The following is a 26077-nucleotide window of genomic DNA, read 5'->3' on the forward strand; positions in this document are numbered from 1 at the left end:
GTTAAAAGTAACGACAGCAATGTTTGCTCGATCGATCTTACACGATGATTTATTTTCTTGCTTTTGTGTTTATTATAGAACAAATATTCCTCTCCTGCGATAGACCATGCCACCATTTGGATTGGCCAATGATTTGTCGATTGAAGCTCACTCTGGAAGTGTTCCAGTCGCTCAGCAAGTAAGATTATCGTCTGTCTCTTTCTCCATCTGATTATTTACAACTGACCGTAATATTTCGTCGCGATGCACGCATCGGTGACCGCGAACGTGTTAAAAAAGCTGTAACAAAACCGCTAAATGTACAGGGTATCCCAGGTTTTAGCGATCACGATGTGCCGGTATGTTCAATGGCGAGGATCAAGCAGAAGAAGAACGTTACGTATAATACGGGTCATTCGATGCTTCTTGGAAGCGTCGGAGCATAAAAATACGATTAATCGTATACATAGAAAACATCGATAAAGTTTGACTGTTAAACCCTGGACACTCTGTATATTACAAATTTCTATAGACACTCGGCTAAATCTCCTTATCATGCAAAAAGCAAGGAAAAGGCGAAGAAAAAGGGGGAAAATATTGCCCGATCGTTTCCATAATGTAAATCAGGTGACTTTCAAACCGGTGGCAACGTCTTTCGAAACTTTTTAAAAATTGGATCAAACGACTTCGTTTCACTCGACAAGTTAAGAGGTTTAGTTTGCCAAGAGTGACGTATGAAAAAATTGTTTCAGAAACTTGCAATCGATCGCAATGGCGAAGAAAGGAACAAAGGTCGCGTTTTGCATCTTATTTCACCTGGGATTCTAATGAAAATTTAAACAATACGTCTGCAACATTTATATATGGTGAACATTTTATAGAAATCGCTGTTTGTGGAACACGTTGAAACGCGTTGTTTAAATGCTCATTACGATGCCAGAGAAAAAAGTTGAAAAATGTGGCATTCGCTCGTTCCTTCGCGATTTCGACCAATTGCAATCTTTTCAAATTTCTTTTACGCCTCATCTGCCAGAACAATTCTCCTAACTTCTCGAGAAAGACTCCGATCGTTTCAATTTTTCAAAGGTTTCAAATTTTGAAAGTGGCTCGCGATAAATTTATGCACACATCTTGTACGTAATTTGCAGTAAGTACGCGTCGAAGATACCGTTTTTCGCGTCACATCGCGTTATAGCGCGGTACGTTTAGTTATATCAGCGACGCAACGATTCCCACGTCCAGCGATCATTTTCATCAGAATCACCGACCGAGTTACCAACACGAACTACTGTTACGCAATTCCTCGAGCGCTGAAATGCGGAAATCTTTCGCGCCGCTACTCGCTGTCCTATCGTTCACGCTCCGACTGTAATCTCTATGATTTACGCAGCTACCTGTTTTTCTTCATTGTTTGCAATCTCTGGTCCATAGATCGTGCGGCGATTGTCCACAGAACGAAACGGCGTGTTTGTCCGAACACTGCGTCTCGGCGGATGGACAAAGACGCGGGATCCTCACGGCGAATCGTCAGCTGCCTGGCCCCATCATTCAGGTATTTCTCGAAAGTTTCTTACGAATATCGAAACGAGGTTGAAAGGGAGAGAAAGAGAGAAGGGTTGCGACGAATCGATTCGCGGGAGATAACTCGAAACGTTTATGCCACGGAATCTTGGTCATTCGAAATAATTGTTCGGAGAATAGAATAAATTCAGTTTGTTTCTTTTTTTTTGGATAATTAAATATTTATATAATATAATATATATAATATAATATAATATATAATATGATATAATATATACACTAAATATGGATATTAAATGGGAAGGCGGACCTTCGAATAAAAATTTTGCGATCTTTTCCGATTTCTATCCTTGCGTCTCGATTTTTTAAATTAAAAGGTAGAGTCCTTAAATATTCCAGGAATATTCCGATAATCGAGGTTTTACCGTGATTTGTAAGGAGAAAGTCGATACCGAGTGACCGTGAAGTTAGAGGATGCCGAAGCCGTAAAAGATCATAAGAAAGAGAGAAGCTCGGGGTTATAGAAGTGGAAGTAGAGGACTCGGTGATCGTAAAAGTTGGAATAAAGAACTTGAAGGTTATAGAGATTGAAATAGTGGATTTCCGGAGTCATATGAGCAGAAATAGGGGACCCCGGGGGTTATAGAAACCGAAGCGAGCGACCAAGGGGGTTGTATGAATTAAAATAAAGAGCTTGGCAGCGATAGAAATTGAAATAGAGGGTCCCGTCCGATAGAATTCCAAGCGGAGAATTTCAAGGTTACAGAAGACGAATATAGAGATCGTACGGAGATGGTGAAACACACCGCAGTTACAAAAATCGAAGTGGAAAATTCACGATTCGATCACTGAATTCGAGAGCCGAAGGATTCCTTTGTCAAAGAAACAGAGACATTAGAGTCGCTTATGCAGAATCACTTTGACTTTCTCTCCTCTGACAACCGTTTCGAATCAATTTATGTTGGTTTCTCAAATACATTTGCCATTTTCACTCGTGCGTCGTATCACGTGCTTACGGATAATCGCTATCTCCTCCGCTATCGTATCTGTTCGTGTAACTTGTATCCCAAAAGACTGAGGTTTCACGCGAATGTTCGAACAAGCATTCGTACTTTGTTTTTGTCGTATCGTACGTTATTTAGATAGCGGTCTTGTAAAAAAACTCTTGGAAACTAGCTACGGATAAGAAACAAGATTTATCTCTAGCCAATTAACGCATACCGAATGTTTCTTTGGTCGTTAGGTTTGCGAGAACGATATCTTGGTAGTGGACGTGATTAATCGGATCCCGGGTAAAACTGCGGCGATGCACTGGCGAGGCCAAACGCAGATTGAGACGCCGCATATGGACGGCGCACCTCTGGTCACTCAGTGCCCGATACCGAGCTACACCACCTTCCAATATAAATTCCGCGCTTCTTCCGCTGGAACTCATCTATGGCATGCTCACGCTGGTAAGTAATTAATACTTTCGTTCGCCAGTTACAACGATCGTAACAGCGTGATAGCGAAATTACCAGGTATGTAAATATGAAACCGGAATTTTTGTATAGAAAATACCTGTTTATTGTATGAAAATGATTAAAAATATTTTATTCGAAGTATTGCCCATCGCTAGCTATACATTTTTCCCACTTGTCTGGCAATTGGTGGATGCCACGCCAAAAAAACTGTCGCTCTTTTGAGGCAAACCAGTCATCGAGCCATTTTCGTACATTTTCGTAAGAAGTGAAGTGCTGGTCAGAAAGTGCGTGTCCCATCGATGCAAATAAATAGTAATCGGACGGAGCCAAGTCTGGTGAGTAAGCCGCGTGCGAAAGTATTTCCCAACTGAACGCTTCGATCGTTTTCTTGACCGGTTTTGCTGTATGCGATGCTGCATTATCACGAAGCAAAATTACTTTGTGTTGCCTTTTTCGATATTCTGGTCCTTTTTCACGCAAAGCTTGATTCAAATCGATCATTTGTTGTCGGTAGCGCTCGGTATTAACGGTTTCGCCAGGTTTTAACAGCTCGGTGGTCTTTTTCGGTGGTCTTCCACGTTCTTCGTTCCTCGCGTCAAAATTGCCACTTCTGAATTTTTTAAACCACTCAAAGCACTGTGATTTACCAAGAGCATGCTCACCGTAAGCTTCGACAAGCATTCGATGCGATTCTGCAGCAGTTTTCTCCAAATGGTAACAGAAAATCAATGCTGTCCGCAAATCGTAGTTTCCAGGCACAAAATTTGACATGTTCAACGCTATTACAAACTATGCTGTTGTATGAAACTTGTATTGTTCTGAGTCGAAAATGTTTGTGAGATGTCAACAAAGACTTTTGGCATCGATGACGCAGTTTAGTGATAACTACATTATCAGTTAGGGCCATCTATAGGCAAATTCCGGTTTCATATTTACAGACCTGGTACCATATTTCCGATTACTTGGATCGTTTTTTTATTAGCAACGAAGCCTGCTGGTGAAACTACAGTGAGCGATACTTTGCAAAAATTGATACTTCCATACGAGTGTAACGAATCTACGAATTGTTTCTTCTTATTTGTATTAAGGGGGTATTCTGGTCTAGAAATTTGGAAAAATCGAACAATTTTTTTTTCATATTTCCAAAGTTTAGACATTCAAGAATGTGCCCTTAAAAGGGTTTTTCAAAATTTCAATTATTTTATGTGTTACAGCCATTTTTGTGACGCGGCTTCTGCTCCGGTCTGACCGGAACAAATGAATAGTAGACGGTAGACGTTGTCCGAGTAAACTTGTCCCAAAACTTTAAACGCGTTTTTCTCGAAACTACTTTTTCGAGTTGGCATGCACGATATCTCAAGTTCTAATGAACCGATTTATTTTAAATTTGGTCTGAATATTCCTTATATACTCCCCTATCGTCCGGACCACGCTCAGCTCAAAATCTTTAATATTACTATTTTTTAAACGTTCGGAATTGTCAAAAAAACGTGCGAAATAAGAAATTTTTTTTCAAACGGCCGTCATTTCGTGAAAGAATGTTGTATTGACTCTTCCAAGGTTCAGACGATAGCGGCATCCATACTAATTAAGAATCCGTTCACATTTTTTATTTCGGACGACCAGAAGGGTTGATATCATGCACGTCACGACACCCCATTTTTTTGGCAGCACCCACTTTGCCAGCTCGTAACTTTTTATATATTGAGTCTTTTTTTCAGTGAATTTTTTACGTAATCTCGAAATATCAATAAACAAATGCTAAAAAGAAGGATAGCAAAAATATTTTTTGTTTCGCTTGTACAGAGCTTCAAAAATCGCCCGAAATTCATGCCTCTAGACTAGAATACCCCATTAACAACGTCACGGCGAATTAGAAGGAATTCGTTTAATTTGTAGGTGCCGACGTTACTAATGGCATATTTGGCGCGTTGATCGTGAAGCAAGCCGATATCAAAGATCCTCATCGCGCTCTTTACGATATCGACGATTCGAATCATGTGGTTCTCGTGAGCCAGTGGCAACATTCCACCGAAATCACGTTCACCGACGGCCACGCGAAACCAGCGATCCTTTTGGTGAATGGCAGGGGACGCCAGCCAAATGGGCCGAACGTCCCTTTGACCAGGTTCACAGTTATCCCGGGACGACGTCACAGATTCCGCGTTGCGAACGCTGGTGGTGCTGGATCCTGTCCAATAACGATCTCCGTCGATGCTCATCCCCTTCTTCTGATCGCTCTCGATGGCCAGCCAGTGGAACCACGACAAATAGCATCGATTACATTGGCGAAAGGTGAGTGTTGTCGCATGCACCGTGTGCCACGATTCTCTGTATATAAAATACAGACTGTTCCAGTATCGGTGGTACAAACTGAACGGGGTGATTGTATTAGGTGGTCTTTTCGCTTTATAAGGAAATAATGGATGCACATTTTCCGTTTTATATTATTTTATCGAATTACGTATGGTCCATTTGGTTCTATCAAAGTAAAGATCACAATGTTCGACAGATTAGGTTTCATGTTTGGATGAAGATGCATCGTTGTAAAAGACGTGTCTGTAAAAGAAAGACACTTTTCGGACAACCTAATACATTTTTATTTATTTACTTGTTTACATTCACAATTTGTCCGATTTGGACATTTGGTAGAATTTTTTGGCTGTTTGATTATCATGTGGGTGGCTACCCCCAGCGGGGTACCATATTCGTGTTTGTTAGGTTATATCCTTTGTGAACCTAATACATGAGAAAATAAGTGGAAAATATGGAATAAATCTTTCTTATTCGAGTTAATTGAATTTTTCAATTAATCCTTCGTGCACGGTTTCCAACGTATTCTTCGTTTTTAGTTCTTCGCTTTCTTAATCGTCCAAGACCTGCGTTGTCCTCGGAGTAAACTTTTGACTTATTTTTTATGTACGTTTCTACGTAAATGGGTAAAGCAAACAATAGTTTGTATCGAGATCAGTTTAACCACGGTATAGTGAAGCGTGCTCGGAGGAAATTCAAAGTCGATTTTCTCGAAGACGAAACCTCGAACGAATATTTGAAATATCACTCGATTGTAATTTATATCATTCCATATATTCCACTCGTTTTCTCATGTACGATCACCTTCTCTAGATTGTACCATTAATAATGGGACACCTTGTATAATGTAGAATGTACCAGATCCTAACAGACTAATTTCCAAAGCAAATGGAAATTAAAGATCGGAACGTTGCTTATCTGTATGAAAATTCATATATTTACCGAAAGACCCATAAAGAATCGAAACGCGAATAAAAGTGTATCTTATCTTTTAGCTATTGCGTGTACTCTATTTTTGTGTATTTATTTTATATATTTCCGCACTGGTGCTCACCTTTGCGCATAAATGCATAAATTCATAAATGTTCGCATTTATAATTGTTGCAACGAATATGCAGCAATTAAAATCGCTACAAGTGTATAAGATTAAAGTTACAACTATGGTTCTTCAGATTTCTTTCTTTCAAAGAGCCGAAGCGAACGATTCTCAGATTATGGAAACTTCACTTTTCTGTCTTTCCAAAAGATATTGATCTGAGATTTTATCAGTAAGCGATAGACCAGCTACTGCTTCATTCTCGTAACTACACACGCAGACCGTGATACATACAGAAAAATTGCAAAATGTATCGCAGGCGAGAGAGCAGATTTTGTCCTGAAGGCGAACAAGCGAGTTGCTTCCTACTGGATGAACGTGTACACGTCGAAAGAATGTGCGATCAGTCCCATAAACGGTGCCGCGATCTTAGAATACAAGGGAAGTTCAACGAAGGATCCGTTGCCCGTGGCGGAAGCTACTGAACAGTCGGAAGTCGAGGAAGTTGGAGTGGCGATGACGACGAACCCCGCGGCGAAGTGTGAAAATCCAGAGAGTCTGTGCGTGACGGAATTGCACGCATTGCGGAAGATACCAGCTGCTCTAGGGAAACCGAAAACCGACGTCACCATCCGTTTGCCTATTAATTACAAGCTGCAGACGAACGATATCGTTGGTAAGCGACCAACAACCGGTAAATAAATAGTAATTTTCTTGAAACGCACGATCATGTTTCGTGAATGCTCTTGGTGAATTAAAATTATGAATTTTCTTTGATTTATCGTTAGATTTGTTTACGCGTGTCTTTAATTACCTTCGGAAGAAAAACTCTGTCAAATCTATAAGATCAACGTGAATATTTCAAAAACGTATCAAAATGAATACTGTCGATCGTAACAGATTTTTTTCTCCGTTTCTTCTTTCTAATTCTTCTCACGCGTCTCGTTTCTCTTTTTCCCGATGAACTTTCGAGCTACAGCGTGATTTAATCTACATGGTTCTGTGCAGTTCTCTGTAACTCGATTTAATGACACGCGGGGAAAGTGCGAAAACTGACACGCACGCGGTCGATATGCTAAACGATGAAAAATCGAGGACAGGTTACGTTTAACCAATGCCGCAGAGAAAACGGATACTGTTAATCCCTGGTTTATCACATATCGCGGTAACTTCGGTCTGCGTTGCAACGTCCACGGACGTTGAAACTACTTAACGAGCGGTCTTCGTGTGTCTGACCTTAACCATCTTATTTTACTTTCAATAATTACGAGGAACACGCGTCTGACAAGGTAACGAAAGAGAGTGTCACGAAGGTTCGTAATTTCTAAGAAATTTCAACCAGGCGATCTCTTCCTACCATATGAGATGCAATAGCGGGAATGTAAATTTCATTTCTCGTTAGCATCCTCTTTACGGACGTCATCGCTATACTCATACCGCGTCGGCGTTATTCCATAGTTTTATTCCAAACGTAGTAAAAAATGACAGTCCACTCGACGTTCTTATCTATTTCCAAATGTATACGCGAGAAAGTAGAATATACTTTTCACAGGCTATATAACGTCACACATTCCATCATACGTGAACATACTGAAAAACATTCTCGCAGGACGTGATTTACATGTCGTAAAAAATACAGGTTTGCATTCGAAGATTTGACTGCAACGTTCGCAGTGCGCACGTTTCAAGTTGTTTGCAGGGACAAATAAAGGAAAACGTAGCGTGTCCTCGATATCTGACGACTCGATATCGCACGATTTTTGTCTGCGACAATTTTTCGTGTCGTTCGCATTTTTCCAGGTATTTCAACGTTCTCGCGCGAACCGAGCACGTTGTATATTTAGAAATACAGAAAACTGTTCGTACACGTGAAATTAATTTTAATTCGTTATCGAAGGAAACAGCGGCGTGGAGATGAGAGTTCTGAACGTGAACAACGCCACGTTCACGTACCCGTCGTCACCGCTGTTGACACAGGGCGCCGACGTCTCCGAAGAGACTATGTGCTCTTCCACCCCCGACGAGGACGACGCTCGTGTCGAGAACAACGAAACTGCGTCGTTGTCGTCGCGACGCTGCCGCCGTAGCGACGCTACCGCTTCAGACGTTTGCGAGTGTGTTCACGTGAGGTATATACCGCTCGGGGCGACCGTCGAGATCATTCTCCTCGATCAAGGTAACTAACTTTAATTCGTCGCTTTTATCGGATGATCCAATTTTTTCTATTAAATACCGGTCCGATCGATACCTCCTAATGTAATTGCTCGATTGCTTTGAGATGACGTCACGTTGCTCGGAAACATCGTAGCGAAATTTCAGAAAAAGATGCTCGTTTCTTTTTCTTCCTTGCTTCTTGCAATTTCGTAGAGCAACATACGATATAGGATAGCGAGGCGATCTCGAAAATGAGAAGGAAACTATTCATCCTTCGCTAATGTTAGCTCGTTTAAACGAACCGCTAAGAAACGACGAGCGGAATAGCTTCTCTGTTTTCTTAGCATCTACCATCGTACATTTTAAAATACACAAGATTCCTCATTTCGCTGTTCATGTGCGTCATTAAAAATTCTCTACTACTAACGCGTAGTTGAACGACTGGTTGAGTCAGCGTGAAAATAGGCTAAATAGCGGAAAGAAAAACAAATTACGCTTCCTCTTGTTCCAACATTTGCCTATATCGCGCTGATTATATTAACACGCATCGACGTCTTACGGAAGATACCTCATACGTGTACCGTCCTAAGGCTTCGTCATAAAATGAAACGAGAAATTAGGTTTTCAGTTACCATCGTGACGAACGTTCGCGCGTCCATCTGCAATAAATATTTCTAGCCTTCGTCGACTATCTCACTTGTCAAACATCGTGATTTCACGATTCAAAATATCCTTCATCGATTTCTATTCGTCGATAGAACCGGTCTGATTTAAAATCGAATTTCGCATTACTTGCGTTGGGAAGAATATTACTTTTTTTTCTGGAAACTGAGTAGAGAAACGGAGAGTAAGCAACTCGAGGCAATAATCTTCGATATTTAATTTTCCTTCGTAAAAATAGAAAGGTTTACGTCTAGTTCCTTTACGCGATTATTTTATTATAATTATGTAATAAAATCGAATATACAGGGTGGTTGGTAACTGGTGGTACAAGCGGAAAGAGGGTGATTCTACGCGAAAAAAAAAGTGGAAAATATAGAATAAAAATGTTTCGTTTGAGGCTTCGTTTTCGAGAAAATCGACTTTGAATTTTCGGTCGGTACGCGTGCACTTTATCGCGTCTCGTTATAACGGATTTCACTGTAAATCGTTGCCTCGATTGACGTTATTTTTTTAATTTAAAAAATTTTTAAATTTTTATCCTATATTTTCGACTTCTTTTTTCGCGTAGAATCACCCCCTTTCCGCTTGTACCACCAGTTACCAACCACCCTGTATAAGGGTACGTAGAAGGCACCAAGGATTGTTTTGGAAGGATCGGACGAGCAGACGAGCCGAATTAACTCACCGAAGCGTTGCCTCGAGTTAAGAACCTTGATCCATATTTCTCTACGTCGCGGAGGCTGGGTATATTGATCGCCACTTTGTTCCATCTGGACGATTGTTTCTCACGAGAAGCGGAAACGCGATTTCTTCGTTTAATTCCATTCCCGTTGTTGACGAGTATTACCTTTCAACTTTCTCGTTTATAGTTTTCGAGCTTGTTTTTGGTAACGCTTTCGCAAATTCAAAAGAAATAACTGTAAACTGAAAAAATGTAACTGGAGAAATTTCTCAAACGATAAAATGTACTTGGAGCTTCAAATTCCATTTAAAAATGATAAAAATTCGATTCAAAGCGCTCAGCAAATTTCGAAAAGCAATTATCTTAACGTTCGTGTGTAACTTAAATTCGAGAAGCGGTTTAAATGTTCTAGCGGTTGAAAGTCTATGAGAGGCAAGCGACTTATCTCTGTTTCTTTAAATTGATGTACGTTCTTAGTCCTCGAGGAATAGAAATGTTCAGGAGAGAGAGAGATTCGAATTTTCATATCAGTTTGATATTTTTGCGTTATATTTCATATTGTTTCTGAACATCAGTTCTTTTCGTAATATTTTTTAACATCTCCTTCTCCTTCTTATAAGGCGGTCTCGACGACTTGGTGTACCACTTGCACGGATACACTTTCTACGTAGTGGGTGCAAGAAAGTTCGGTCGCAGCGTGTCTTTGCAAGAGTTAAAAAGCCTGGACGACAGAGGTCAACTGTTTTCTCGGAATCTCGACTGCACCGTGGCTAAAGATACCGTAGTTGTTCCGAAATTCGGGGCAGTCGCCCTCAGGTTTAAAGCGGATAATCCAGGTAATACATCATTTGTCTGTTATCGTCTAAGAAAATATTCTTTCACTCCATTAGCCCTTTCTCGATTCGATCTTTCAAAAAAAAATATCTCGTCTCTTCCATTTCAAAATTCTTCCTATAAATAATCGTGGAAAAAATGTTCCAGTCGAGAAAATTACGATACCAGATGACTAGACGCATAATGAAAGATGGTGTCGATTATTTCATCACTTTTATTTATGTCGAATAATTATTAATTTATTAATTCTAAACGATCGTTCGATCAAATCTTCAGGCTACTGGATGTTACGAGACGAGCATGCAGCTGAATGGACGCGTGGGTTGGACGTGATCCTTCAAGTTGGACAGACGAGTGATATGGTACCCGCTCCGGAAGATTTCCCTAAATGTGGATCCTTCGTTGGACCGGATTACTTCCTTATATAGACTGTTAGTTGCCCTAAGAATCGCGTACGCCGTGTACATAGTTGTAAATAAAGGCGGCCAGACTGAAAGTTACACACCTTGGCAAGGATTTTGTATTATTCGCATTTTTCTTTCGTTGTAAGTAAAAAGTTAATCACGAGGAACGTGGCTTTATCATTGTATAAATATCGGAGAACTTTTCTATGTATCATGTACTTTCGCATAAACATTAGTCAATAAATATTATTTTCAATTTCGTACCATCACCTGTTATATTCGTCTCCCTGTGTATTTGCCAATCTTGTTTTGTATCATTCAATGTAGCATATTTGTATCGCTTCGCGCATACATCTTGGGCGATAAAAACATCCCTTCTCTGTCATATTGCCATCTTCGAACAGAAACTGCTCGTTTCTCTCCCCTGTGTTTTAGGTGTGTTAACCCCTCTGGTGTAATGTCATCGTCACGTGAAAAAGTAGCCCATAAAGGTTAGCCAACGAAAGATATTACGTATCATCATAATAATATAAATAAAATAGAATGGATCACACGTAATCCAACGAATTAATATAAAAGAAGAAATATCGCGCATCTACTATTTCCTCATAAAACGAAAGAAACTTTTCGGACCACCTAATATTTAGCTAATAAGAACTCGATATTTGACGATTATACTCGATCCTCTAATGACGCGAAGGGTTACTCCGTACCATATTGCCTCTTAATCCCCGGAAACCTCGTTTTCTCACCCCGAAAAACGTCACACTACTACCGTTGTCGGCGACCATTGCTTTCGTCGAAACCTCGATCGCTATCACGGATCCTACCGATCAAAAGCGAAGAGGGGAGAAATAGAGGAAGATCGGCGACGCGGTTCATTTCGACCGCAACTTCACGTTTCTATCGTCGAAAACTCTAACCATCGTGGTCGATGTTGGCGTGAATAAATAGCCAGTGACCAGGCTGGTGCACAGCCTCCGCAGCGATGTCCTGTTTGACCGCTCTCGATTCGCAGATCGTTTCCCTGCTCTCCGTGCCGCACGAGATCCTCTTCCTGCAGCACAAGGTCTTTCGAGAGTATGCCAAGATCGCCGTTGGCCCGGACTTCATCCACACCTTGCCCTCGTTTTTAATTCTGACCTCTATGGCGATCGTTCTGTGGAGGAATCCACCCTGTTGCAACGGGTTAGCTGAATGCGTAGCCTCGACGATGGTGTACAAAGGTCTTCAGGTATCGTCGTATCGCGTAGTTTCGGATAGTCCGTCCAAGATAACGTTACACGTGTTTCTGATTGAAGCTGCTGGTCAGCTGGGTCGTCGCTATCGCGGTTTTCTGGCTCTGGCTCATGATGCAGAGGCTGCTCTACTGCTGCGTCTGGACGTCTTGGGGTTACGTAAGTTACGAAAGCTTTGCGTAACCTATTCGATCGTTGCGTTCGTGGCCTTCGAGGGCCACGAGGTTGCTCGCGATTTTACGGTGTTTTCCGTACAACGTAATCCGCATCCAATTATTTGGGAAATTCGTCGAGTAATTTAACGTGAAATTTGACACGACGTATTTATATGAAAGGATGCGTGAAAAGATAAAGAATCATCGAATGAAGAAGTTATGGTATCTAAGAGGCTGGCAGGTTACCGCATTGACCGCCACGCGAATTTTATATATTTTGGTCCGACAGCTGCGATACATTAAAACGCATACTAACGTCGTCTAAATTATTTACACCGTTGCAAACAGTCATATTTATCAAGACTGTCGTATTCAAAAAGAGTTCAGAGAACAAGCGATGTATAATTCTTCGTTGACGAATTTCTCGTATATCGACTGTTTGCTATATGTTTTCTAATTAGAAAGGGTTTGTTTCGTTCAGGAATCCGAATATCGAGACGTCTCCTATCAATGGTGGCAACAAGTTTGGTCATCCTATTATCCTCCGCCGTTGCAACCGCCGGCGATGTCAGCTGGTTTGATCAGCTGGTTGATATCGATGTCGATCGCCACAACTGTCTTAGGCTGCGCGATTTCCGCGAATCGAGTGTGGAACTTGGTCACGGAATCTATGGCTGGAGCAAAGGACGCGCTCGTGATGGTGAAACGTTACGCAAAGTCATGCTTCAAGAGGTTGGTATAACATAGCAAGCTGCTATGCTAAATTGAATTTCGCGTGTCATGCATAAATTGCGCAATAATTCGCTTAATTCAAAAGTATCTGGCGTATTTCGCTGCAACGTCAACGGAACCGACTGGTTAAACGAACATCTTCAAACAACCATTAATTCAACTGCGATCGCGAATTTTAGTAGACGCGTTCAAACTGTAATTCCTACATCTCGTACGTTTTCAAACAAACGCTTGTAAAGTTAAATACGAATAATCCCAATAATTTCACGTTGCTACTCTTCGTTGTTGAATCGTGTTTGTTTGATTAAAAACGACATCCGCTCGATATCATACAAACCTAAACACCTTTGGACCCTAACCTTAAGAATTCCATCTGCCACTTGAATCCAGTATCGTAACGTCCGTACTGCAACCACACTGGCCGCAACAAGAGCCCCTGCTAATCGAGAAGAAGATGAACGCGCCGATGAACGACAGCGAGGCCAGCTCCATCTGCGACGAGTGCCGATCCGAGATCTCGAGCGACCTGATCAACGAATCTCGAAGAGAAATCCTGCCGATATCCTACGGCACGAACTGGATGCCAAAGCCGAGTTTCTCCGGCTACAAGGACGCTCAGAGGAAAGCGTCCATGAAGTCTCTGCACACGGTAGCCGTGGTGAACGACATCCAGGACTCCGACGACCTATCACCCCGACAATTACGTTACAAACGCGGATGTCACACGGTGATACCTAACAACTCGAGCGACCAGTCGAGCGGCTGCTGACGAACGGAAGACTAAGCTGCGCGTCGTTGAATGGCCGACCTTAAAGGTGCTGTTGTACGATAAACGGTGTTGCTAAACGAGATCCGATATTCTGGCTGGCAATGGAAAATTTTGACCGATCGACTTTCTGGGTCGCTGTTGCTCGGACGGGAGCCTGAATATAGAAATTGATTTTTGTACGCGACACGCGAAGATTAACAACGACGTACCAGTGACGAGTAAATCGGAATGTTTATGAGCGCATTGCGTGCTCAGGATGGATTCGACTGGCGACAGGTTCGAGAGACGTGGTACAAATTGGGTCGCTACGCGTGTTTTTCCAATGACACGCCGAACGACCCGGTTCCAAGGGTATAAATAAAGAGGGAGTTCGATAGACGTTGATGGCTGTGGGGTAGGAAATGGACAAGTTCAGCTGCAAGGACGCCGATGGTCGTATATTTTTTAATACAGACGTGGAAGGATAGCACAGTGTTTACCGATGAACTATCCTTGGTCGTATTATATTTTTTTTTAAAGGCCACAGAAAAATTCGAAAGCTTTTAGAAACTATATAATATATATATATATATATATAATAGTGCTCGTTTAATCTTTCCTATCTGTGGTAGGAACGATTAGATAGAACGATATAGGTGTAAAATATTATAGAAACTATTGTATTGTACGATAAAAATTATACGCCTACTTATTTTTCCATAATCTTGATGCTCTTCTTTATTCCCCGGCTAAGTCTCTAAGATGTACAGACGTATCTCTCTAATATCGAAGAATGTACAGTGTACAATCTAAGGTTTTATACTTGTCAGAAAGATATACACGTAGTTCGTGTTGTTCTATGGTGCCTATGCACGAAGTCTAATGCTGCGATACAGTGGGTTCTGGCAAATGGAATATCCGGAAAACAACGTATATATAATTATATACCAGGTATGTAAATATGAAACCGGAATTTTTGTATAGAAAATACACGTTTATTGTATGAAAATGATTAAAAATATTTTATTCCAAGTATTGCCCATCGCTAGCTATACATTTTTCCCACCTGTCTGGCAATTGGTGGATGCCACGCCAAAAAGACTGTCGCTCTTTTGAGGCATACCAGTCATCGAGCCATTTTCGTACATTTTCGTAAGAAGTGAAGTGCTGGTCAGAAAGTGCATGTCCCATCGATGCAAATAAATAGTAATCGGACGGAGCCAAGTCTGGTGAGTAAGCCGCGTGCGAAAGTATTTCCCAACTGAACGCTTCGATCGTTTCCTTGACCGGTTTTGCTGTATGTGATGCTGCATTATCACGAAGCAAAATTACTTTGTGTTGCCTTTTTTGATATTCTGGTCGTTTTTCACGCAAAGCTTGATTCAAATCGATCATTTGGTGTCGGTAGCGCTCAGTGTTAACGGTTTAGCCAGGTTTTAACAGCTCGGTGGTCTTTTTCGGTGGTCTTCCACGTTCTTCGTTCCTCGCGTCAAAATTGCCACTTCTGAATTTTTTAAACCACTCAAAGCACTGTGATTTACCAAGAGCATGCTCACCGTAAGCTTCGACAAGCATTCGATGCGATTCTGCAGCAGTTTTCTCCAAATGGTAACAGAAAATCAATGCTGTCCGCAAATCGTAGTTTCCAGGCACAAAATTTGACATGTTCAACGCTATTACAAACTATGCTGTTGTATGAAACTTGTATTGTTCTGAGTCGAAAATGTTTGTGAGATGTCAACAAAGACTTTTGGCATCGATGACGCAGTTTAGTGATAACTATATTATCAGCTAGGGCCATCTATAGGCAAATTCCGGTTTCATACTTACAGACCTGATATACATTTAATCGTTCTGACGTATTTGTCCTGCATTGAATCTGGCCTATCCTACTCGAATTCTTCTTCTTAGCCTATGAAAAATCTCTCTGCGATATCGTGCTCCTTATCAAAATGAGAAAATCAACTTAAATTCCACTGAACGCAATCAAAGAACCACGTTCTTACATATCGCGAGTATTCTGTACATTTTGGCGCATTTCAATTTCTCAACGACGCACGAACATCCGCAGTCTACTGATCCACGTTCTATCCATCCGATGTTCAACTACAAACGATCGGAGCGCGCGTAAATGCATAAAGCCGAAAGCCACCCCTACGTAATTTCGACGTACACGTCGAACATGTATCATCTATGATGTGTTCTCGCCACCCAGTTTGATTATTTACCGAATCTAAGGGTCCTGGGGGCTCAAAGCCCAGGGACAGCTTTGTTCCAGGCTTCTGGAGGGGGTGTTCGCGGCCGCGCATGCGTTTCAAAGGGATAACACTCCCCGTCTTGCGGCAAAGCATTATTCCGTAACGACATCCCTCGCAGGGTAGGTCGACACGAAGCACACTCTCCACGATCTGACACGTAATAAAACCAGTTTCCAGGCGAAAGTGCGTCGTTCGCGTCGGTTGTCGTCTGTACCAACGATTTCGATCGGAAGCATCAACATCGGATAAACTAGATTTTGAGTAGTTCGACTCTCGCGGACAGGAAGATCGAGGAGAAACTGTGGTCCACGACGCTGAGAGATCGGGCGTGAACGGATTGTTTTTCTCTGGGGACGTCGTACTCCGCTGCTGAACGGAGCTCCCGAGCATCGAGCAATGTAAACGATCGATTGGAAGACGAATAATTCGAAGAATATACGAGCCACGGAAGTTAGGTGCGTTGCGAAGAAAATTCAGCCGAATCGAAAATCGTGGATCTCGTGGTTACCTTGAGATCTCGCAGCCTTCAGGTAAGATAAGTTGGCGCATCTTGTCTAATCTAATCTAATTTGCTAATACCGTAATTCGTCAAGACACGCGCGAGTCTCGTATCGTTTTCACCATGTTCGCGAACAGATCTGTCTCTCCAGGTTCGTACGTCTTTCTTTTCAATCCTCCTCCCCGCTAACGTCGTTTTTCAATAACGACGCGAACACCGTGCCAATTATTCTGCCATGGAAATCAACCGAATCTACGATTACAACGTCGCAGATTACACCATCCCTCGCTGACCTAATACAGAATGTAAACAGGAATAGCAACAGCTGTGAAAAACGGCAGAGAATTTTGCAAAGAAACAAGCAGTTGGAAGAATATACAAATCCACGTGTACGGCGTAACGTGACACGAAGCTGTTATTGATTTTGCGTTCAGCATCCGTAGCGCGCGCACGAGTATTTGTATACAAGCAGACTCGGCCGCGCGTGTACGCACACGTGTGTCGATCTCACGCGCACACTTACACCATACATATGGTACAGCGTAGAAACACGCGTGACCACACGAATACAAATAGTTGCGCCTGCAGGACACACGGATGCGGGACACGTGTACATTTTCCCTATGCAGTTCCTGTTTGCTCATTTTGAATCGGCTGGGTGGTAATAGGGGTAGCGGGACGCGCGTCACGCAGGAATCAACCCTTTCGAGAAAAGGGGGCGGGTTTTCATTGAGTCGGAGCCGGTTATCGCGACTATCGTGCGACAGATCGCATTAGAAATAATCCTCTGAGATCGTCGACGATATACGGTCCAAGGGAAATTGACGAGAGAAATCGTTCCACTCGTCGAATGTACAGTTTCGTTGGTTTCATTTCATTTCGTCGTAATCGTCTGGTGGGTGTTTTTACTGATACTTTCGTGTCATACGACACCGCTGTGTTTGACGTGGCGAAACGTACTTTGTGCGTATCGAAGGGTTGGATATCAATCCCTAAGGGATGAGCAGTATATCGGGAACTGGATATCAAGGGATGGAGTAGCTGTTGTCATTAGCGAAGCAAATATTAATCGAGGGATTATAGATATTTTTTCACCACTGTGTATATAGATACGTACGCAAAATTTGTCTTGGCTGAACGTCATACGCCAAGAGCATCATCGTCGACGTATGACGCCATCGGTCCAGCGCGAGATCCCGCACTTCTTGTTCGATCAGGTTTCACTGAAAATTACCTACGAACGTTCTAACGACACACGACATTCCAATTTAGTTACATTCATCGAATATCGTTGTAATTATAGCGGCGAACTATTGCGAAGGATTTTGAGGAACTGAATCAACGACCTACGTACGATCTCGTTAGTGGAAATAATTTCGAGTACGAACATGGAAACGCTGAGATTTGAATTTTATCGCTGAACCGAGCTATAATTCGCGCTTCGTCATTGCCAATTTGGTACGTTCGTCTGGCTGCATAAGTTTCATTCCCATCGACTGGACATGTGAATGAAATGCCATTTAATGAGAATAAAGGTTACGCGTGACAGTGATAGAGTCGTAAATTGAGAGGTTTATCGGAATAGCCGTTTATAAACGTTGCATGCAACGTCGAAACACAAAATTCGATGTCGCGTGTGCTGAATCAGACGGATGGTAATTAAATCTATTATTTACGTATGTAGCTACGTCCTGCTTTTGCTCGCGGCCAAGCAACGTGCAATATCTTGAACAGTGTACACGATTCGTCCACGATACAGTTCGATTAACTTAATGAATTCTTTTCAGAGATTTACAAACCTGAAACAAACGTTGTTCCATTGAATCTTCGTTTCTATATCTTCTTTTTACGTCTAAAAATACGTATGTCTCGTGCGGCATCTAAATCGATGTACGATATCATTTAATCGACTTTTCGTTCTTATTGAATCCTTGATCAATCCTTATCGGTTAGAGGGATACATATACGTATCGCGTTTCTCCATGTATAGCCGATATTCTTATATTTACGTTTCTATAGATGCACAGGAGATTCAGCTCGCAACATTTATACGCGTTTCGTACAACGCGAACAGACGATATCGATTAAATGAAACCTTATTAACATATCGTTACTTTTTACACTAACTGAAACGCGTTATAAACGCGAGTTTTAGTCTCTAGCGTACTGAATTGTACAGCGTATCTACGTCGCGATACACAAGGTGATGCAATAATCTTTACTTATTTGCTCGTGCTTGCGACCGCTGTTGAAACGTGCAACGACGTAGGTAGATCGGAATCAGAGCTTTTAATGTCGATTTTGATGCGAAAGTAAATGTAAATTCGCGCGAGCGAAAGCACGCGTCCTAGAAAATTGACCAAGCTTTTTACGCTGCTCACGTATTCTTCGAAAATCACGCGTCGTTTCGCAAGCTTCCTTTATTTATTCATAGGATAATAAACATCGATTCCGCGTTAAACCATAAGAACACGAGTACCCATTAGCTTCGATTTCTAGGAAACGACGCGACGCAGTAACCAGATAACGCTGCGTTGTTTATCGACTGGAAATCGACTTTCGCTGGTTGACGAGAAAATTGTATAGATTATGCGGCCAAACTTGCAGAACGTTACAACGTTTGCGTTGCAAATTGATCTACTACGTACGTTTGCATTCTGTAAGCGATAAATGTTGAAACGTTTGAATTCTAGCGTCTGTTTACGGAAGATAGACTAGACGAAATTCGTTTAAGCAAATATAATAAATTTTATGTTTCATTTAGAGGGAACGATATTAGAGAACGAAAATATTCTTCACGCTGGAATTATCGATCGGTCGAAATAACTCGGATTTCCGCTTTTATAGTGAAGAACGAACAAGCGTTTCTCGTATTATCGATGTCTATTTTCACAAAAACAGAATCGCAATCGTACGTATACCTATCTACTTTCATCGTATTTTAACCCCAACCTACAACTACGGGCATAGCCCGTAGTACGATGATCTGGCCAAATGTAATATATAATATAATATATAATAGCTATATAATATATAATAACCTTAGGGGGTTAATTAACTATGCAGAAGATATTTTAGTACGCGTTGAAGTCGCCAGTTGCAGCTTTAAATTTCCATCATAATGCTCGAGAACGAACGAAAGGAGATAGCGGGGAAATACGAATTAAAGTCGGTCGAAGCGCAGAAACCGTTCCATTTTTAGTTAAAAAGGAGGATCGTTCGTTGCAAGAACTTGACGACAGCGAAAGAGGTTCGACGCGAAGTAAAAAGAACGTCAGAGAGTCGTGAAACCGTACACCACCCACGCGCAACCTACCCTCGCGGAAACCGCGGAATTCGAAGCTGTAACTAAAAAAGCGATTACGTGTAGCAGCAATTACCGGAGAACGGCCACGAAGTAATCTCCAGGCGAAACTAACCTCGATTATGTCTCATAACTCGCGTGTTTCACTATTGTCGCGTGTCACTCTCGACGAAGATGGCTCGGCACGTGCAGGACACTTTTACGTAATCTCAGCCGCAATCACGATCAATTACGCGGAATTAGTCTGCTGCTGTCGGTCTCCTGAACCACGTTCAAGGTCACGAGCATGCAAAACGACAAAGACGTATCGCGTGATTTCAGGAATTATGGCGGAGAAGATGTATTATTGGGGAGAGCAGAAAGATCAGGTCGATCCGGAGCAGACGTTCATAGAGTTCAAGGCGAAATCGGTTGGCTCGAGTAGACGAAGAGATTCGAGTCACGGTGCGCCAAAGACGATCGTTTCCGTGCCGCAGAACAGGGCGACGGAAGTGGAGGACCGAGAAGAGGACGCGGAACGCGGAGGCTGGGACAACAAGCTGGACTTTTTGTTCTCCTGTATCAGCGTTTCCGTGGGACTTGGAAACGTGTGGAGGTTCCCGTATCTGTGTTACAAAAATGGCGGAGGTGAGTGCGAGAATTACCATAGCTTTTAGAACTCGGCCGTTTGAGTCACGTTAGAGCGTTGCGTAAATGTCAAACGCGAAAGCTTGCTGGTCTGAAAAACGTCGAGTCCGCTGTACATCCGCCTCTCGTTGTAGCAACGTCGCGTCGGCGTTGCTTTTCCGTATTTGCGGGGGTTAGTCCATATCGGGTGGGTGGAAGAATTTTTACTCGTAGAACCTATCGCTAGTATGGCTAGTAGCTTCGTGCAATTTCAACTTTTAATCGATGCTCGTCATTTTCGTAATATTCGAACGAACGTATAGATATGCAAATGATATGGTTGAGAACGGCGAGGGGACAAGGTCGAGGAAACGACTCGATCGAACTCACATTCGAGAAGATTACGAAATATGGTTATCCATGTGGAATCACGAGATTCGATCTTATGAAATTCCATGAATTATCTAGCATCTGCGATTTCCTGGAAGTGGGACAAAGCGCGATCGGGCGTATCGGTGAACGCATCGCGTTCCTAACGAGCAACGACGATTCATCTTTAACAATGAAATATCGCGTCGACAGTCGCGTATTCCGCATTGCTCTATCGATCAAGCAAATGCCGATTCAACTTCAACTACAAGTTCAAATTCAAAGCTTTAAATCGAAACGCAAATTCTAGGTGCTTTCCTAATCACGTATGGAATTGCCATGCTGTTTTGTGGCATTCCGATATTTTTCCAAGAGGTGGCCATTGGCCAGTATCTCGGGGCAGGCGGGATGACTCTGGTAGGACAGTTGTGTCCTCTGCTGCAAGGTATTCTAAAATAAAATCACTTCTTTCTAACAGCCATCTTTCATTTTTATTCGAAAGATACTTTCGTTTAGGAGTCGGATACGCTACGATGACTATCGTGTTCTTTCTGGACGTGTATTACTGCATAATCATCGCTTGGACGCTTTTCTATCTCATAAGCACCTTCGCCAACATACCGAGCGTACCCTGGAGGGGTTGTGGTTGGTTAAACGATTAATAGCAATGGAATTTTTTACTCTTTCGAAAAAATTATTATTTACATTTCTACGTATTGCAACGATATTTTATAGAAAATTGGTGGAACACGGAAAATTGTTCCGACGGCCTGAGAAAGATCGACGAATCGTCCGATAGCTCGAATACCACGAATTCCACGTACGACAACTATACTCGAGCTGTTCCTCACCATACTACTCCGGTAGAGGAGTACTGGGAGTAAGCGAACTTTCGTAAATTTAAATCTACTAATCTGTTCGAGTAAAACCTTCGATATAATCGCCTGTAACGTTAGAAAAGATCAAAGATATCCACGAAAACATTTTTACGGCACGAAATTTACTTACTTAATGATGATAACAGTTTTTCATTTTCTCGAAAAATCTATCGACCGCAACGATTGGAATAAAGCGTGAGATTGTAGCGTAATAATCGTCGAAGGGTGTGAAACAACGATATATATGAATCTATGGCGTGTTCGACGATTTTAGACGAAGAGTTCTTGGCATCACTTCCGGTATCGAGAACATCGGTGGCATGCAATGGGAGCTGTTGGGTTCTCTGATCGTCGGCTGGCTGCTCGTTTACTTTATCATCCGACGGGGTCTGCATCAGAGCGGTAAGATCATCTGGTTTTCAGCCTTGTTCCCCTACGTGGTGCTTTTCATTCTTTTGGGAAGAGCGGTGACATTGGACGGCAGCTACGACGGCTTGCTGTACTACGTCACGCCGAGATGGTACGAATTGCTATCGCCTGGCCCGTGGATCGACGGCGCCACGCAAATTTTCTTCGCCTACAGTATCGGCACCGGGGCTCTGCCTGCTCTCGGATCGTACAACAAGTTCCACCACAATTGTTACAAGTAAGCGTCGCCACTCTTTATCTTATGGTAATTTATTTCTCACTGATTGGTTGATTCATCGAACTAAATTCATCGTCGCTGAATCGATATTTCCGAATAGAACGTTTCGCCACAAAAGGCAATACATTTTAACAGACAGTAGCGACATTATGGAAAATTCGTTTGATTTTCCCTTCTGGTTTTTATCGTCACAACGAGCGCGTTCAGGCAGGTCCATTCGTATTCGAGAGTGTCGTTCGAACGAAAATAAAATAAATGAAAAAAAGAACGCAAATTACGAAAGAAATCTAAGAAATGTGAATCGCTGGACGTACTGAATGACGCGAGATTTCGTTTCAGAGACGCGCTGATCACGTGCATAGTCAACACGTTAACCTGCTTACTGGCTGGTTGCGTCACTTTCTCTATCTTGGGTCATATCGCTTTGGAGCAAGGCACGCAAGTGTCAGAAGTGGTCAAAAGCGGGCCAGGACTGGTGTTCCTCACTTATCCAGAGGTGGTTTTGAAGTTGCCCGGTGCCTCGATGTGGGCCATCATCTTCTTCGTCATGCTACTTGTAAGGCACACTCGACTTAGCCGAACGACCGCACTCCGCATCTTCTATGATCAATGTCCGTTTATCGGAATCGATTACATTCTATGCACTACTTTAGCGTGAATCTAGGTCCTCGAGTTCGACTCGTTTCATCGTCCCAGCTGCTTTCATTTTCGAACGCGATTAAAGTCCGCTTTTCTTTTCTTTCGCGATAATTATAGTTTTATGTTGATCTATGATTGAAGTTGATTTAACTCTATCGTCTTTTTAAATGGAAGACGTATTACTTTTATATATATTCACACACTATCTTTGAAGCTTTTCTTGTACGATAAGTTCCTCCGCGAATATAAATATCATCCGTTTTGTGTCTCTTTTCGGACGAATAATCTTCCAACTGGAGATGAAATTAGGTCGAATCGCAGGACATCGCAAGATACGTGTTTCACGTGTTTTGAGGCAATCGTCAATGAGCTCGGCCAGCAGAGGATCATAGATCAGCCATTTATCAACTAGTTAATTAGTCGCATCCGAGAACACGGCGAAAACAACATGGTTTTCCATTTTCTCTGACAGATACTGGGCATCGATAGCGAATTCTGTATCGTGGAATCCTTCATCACTGGAGTCGTTGACAACTGGCCGGAACTTCTTCGTCCCCATAGGAAGAAGTTCACCGTCGCAATCTGCTGTCTCATGTTCCTCTTGGGTCTTCCCATGGTGACCAACGTTAGCATCGCTCGACTATTTCTCAAATTTCTCCTCGGAAAGGGCAAATATTTGAAAAATTCTTTATCGTTTCAGGGTGGAGTCTACATATTCCAATTGATGGACTTCTATTCGGCGAGTGGAATGTCGATTTTGTGGGTCTGTTTCTTCCAAACGATCGCGATATCGTGGATCTTCGGCGCGAAGAAGTTCTGCGACTGTATTCATCAGATGATGGGCGTACGACTGAACAAATTTTGGTACATATGCTGGGTGGTGTTCGCGCCAGTGATTATGGCTGTGAGTATCGTGTTTGTATCAAGAAGAAAAATTTGTGAAACAGCGTGAAAGATTCTCCTCTTTCGAACGGTTCCTCTTCGATCGTTCGAAGTAGAACGATTTGAAAAGACCGATCTGCGAAAGACTCGACGAATGATCGCTAATTTCTCGCGCTCTGTCTACGAAGAACAGCCTGATCGATCGGATAGTAATCTTCTGGAAGGTGGATGACAGGGCTATTTATCTCGTCGTCCTCGCGCAATATCGCGCGTTTCTATGCTCCATCGATTTTACGCTTAACGATCTCGTCTCAACATTGCAAACGTATCTCGATAAGATCGATTCGCCAGCGAAGATTAATTAAATAGTCGAGATCAATAGCTCCGTCTCTCGCTATCTATCTACATAACTGTGCGAGATTTGTGAGAAACGAAGCTGCTTTTACCGATCGATTTTCGAGTCGAGATACAGGTGTAAACTCGAATTCGAAAATTCCTCAACGTTTCTTCCTTTCCAGTTCATCTTCGTGTTCCAATGCGTGCAGTACAAGCCCTTGAAATACGGAAACAGTTACGAGTATCCAACATGGGCGGAAATCGTGGGTGTCTGTCTCAGCTTGTCATCGATGATCTGGATACCGGGTTACGCTCTCTACTACGTCATCGTTACTCCGGGATCCATCAAGGAGGTGAAACATTAGTATTAGGTTGTCCGGAAAGTGTCTTTCTTTCGCAAACGTATTTTTTTACAACAGTGCAGCCACGTACAAACGCGAAACCGTGTCTGTGAAATAAAATAAAAACGTTGCGCGTCTATTATTTTCTCATAAAACGAAAGAAACTTTTCGGACAAGCTAATATATTCTAAGCAAACGTATCGATCTTTGTCAACGGAGATAAAATTCTTTTATTCGATGGAATCTTTCTCGACACTGAACGAAAGTGAAATAAGTCGAGAACATAGAAAATACGAGCAACGTTTAAAATTTGGAAACGCGAATCTCTCTCCAGATTCGTTACAAATCTCGCCATTATACCGTTTCGATCAAACTACTTAGTTTGTGATTGGTATCGTTGTTAGAAGTTGTAATCGGTTTTGTTCGCCATTCTTTTATTCAACTTCTAGCGATTTGAAGATCCGTTTTTCAGTGTAAACACACTCACGTGATCATTTTCAGAATATCCTGAAAGGTTTGAAGCCGAACATAAAGACGCATCCGAAGTTACCGAAGGGCGAGAAATCAGCGGTGATACCAATGTCAGAGAGCAGCGCCGGATTAATCACCAAGAACAATAGTTTCCTAAGTCAAACATGATCGCCGTAAACGGCTTCCTTATTCCCTGTCATAGGTTGTAATTACCGTAAGTGTAGTATTTTTAACAGAATTTCAAAATCGAAGTATGTGTCGAACACGCAGAGCAGCTCGACTTAGTCTCGCGGTTTAATTGGACAAACTGTTGGAAGATATCCGCAGACCGACCGACGTTAAGAAAATTACTACGACGACAGTGCATGGTAGAGCGAGCGTAATTAGAGCGAGCGTAATTCGAGCGACTGCTGCAATCAAAATACTGGCCTCGTTCCTTCTACATGATATATTTAAACGATACTGGTACCACGTAAAAAGAAGAGTTATTTAGAAAAATGAGAGAGAGAGAGAGTGAGAGAGAGAGAGAGAGAGAGAGAGAGCGAAGGAAAGTTGAACACAAAATCTAAAGTATATTACGATAGTAGCAGATATCGTTAGTTTTCCAAGATAAGTCGAAGAGGTGTGTATATTTTTCTATCGCGATTTTTAATCGCGATGCTCCCACAAACGATTATTAAACGCGAGAAACGTAATTTAGTTGATAGTCTGGTTCTTTTCCTTTTTTTTTTTCGAGAGAGCAAACGAGAGATTAAAAATAAAGCTTGAACCTTTGCCTTGTAATATGAAACTAGGGACAGGTTACGGATCATAACCGAAGTCCAACAAAAACAGATTTTACTTTTTTATTTTTTGTAACGTGGCTTAATCGAAACGCTAATTTTAACCTTAACTTTCCAAACTGAAAATTACGTAAGCGATTTGAA

The 26077-nt window shown here is 42.1% G+C and overlaps 3 protein-coding genes across 7 annotated transcripts in view; 2 read left to right on the top strand and 1 right to left on the bottom strand.

Moving 5' to 3' along the window:
• Window positions 1-11312, top strand: part of LOC138185161 (uncharacterized) — a 41150-nt gene extending 29838 nt beyond the window's left edge. For all 5 annotated transcript variants that reach the window (XM_069123876.1, XM_069123880.1, XM_069123879.1 and 2 more), the window contains 8 exons: window positions 79-178; window positions 1411-1531; window positions 2744-2954; window positions 4863-5258; window positions 6632-6988; window positions 8210-8488; window positions 10432-10647; window positions 10922-11312. In XM_069123876.1, coding sequence (XP_068979977.1) covers window positions 79-178; window positions 1411-1531; window positions 2744-2954; window positions 4863-5258; window positions 6632-6988; window positions 8210-8488; window positions 10432-10647; window positions 10922-11073 — 1832 coding nt within the window. In that variant the 3' untranslated portion in view covers window positions 11074-11312. The remainder of the gene's footprint in view (window positions 1-78; window positions 179-1410; window positions 1532-2743; window positions 2955-4862; window positions 5259-6631; window positions 6989-8209; window positions 8489-10431; window positions 10648-10921) is intronic.
• The window catches only part of LOC138185162 (pre-piRNA 3'-exonuclease trimmer), a 118648-nt gene that overhangs the window by 19730 nt on the left and 72841 nt on the right, over window positions 1-26077 (bottom strand). The window lies entirely within an intron of this gene.
• On the top strand, window positions 16267-25798 carry LOC138184736 (sodium- and chloride-dependent GABA transporter 1). The gene is made up of 11 exons (XM_069122974.1): window positions 16267-16710; window positions 20305-20610; window positions 21269-21403; window positions 21475-21603; window positions 21694-21838; window positions 22111-22482; window positions 22822-23038; window positions 23594-23746; window positions 23822-24025; window positions 24522-24692; window positions 25182-25798. The coding sequence occupies exons 2-11, from the start codon at window positions 20310-20312 to the stop codon at window positions 25317-25319; spliced, it is 1965 nt and encodes a 654-aa protein (XP_068979075.1). The 5' UTR covers window positions 16267-16710; window positions 20305-20309; the 3' UTR covers window positions 25320-25798.

This window comes from Bombus flavifrons, chromosome 11, assembly GCF_040668555.2.
Source record: "Bombus flavifrons isolate JBK064 chromosome 11, iyBomFlav1_principal, whole genome shotgun sequence".
NCBI classification, from domain to species: domain Eukaryota; kingdom Metazoa; phylum Arthropoda; class Insecta; order Hymenoptera; family Apidae; genus Bombus; species Bombus flavifrons.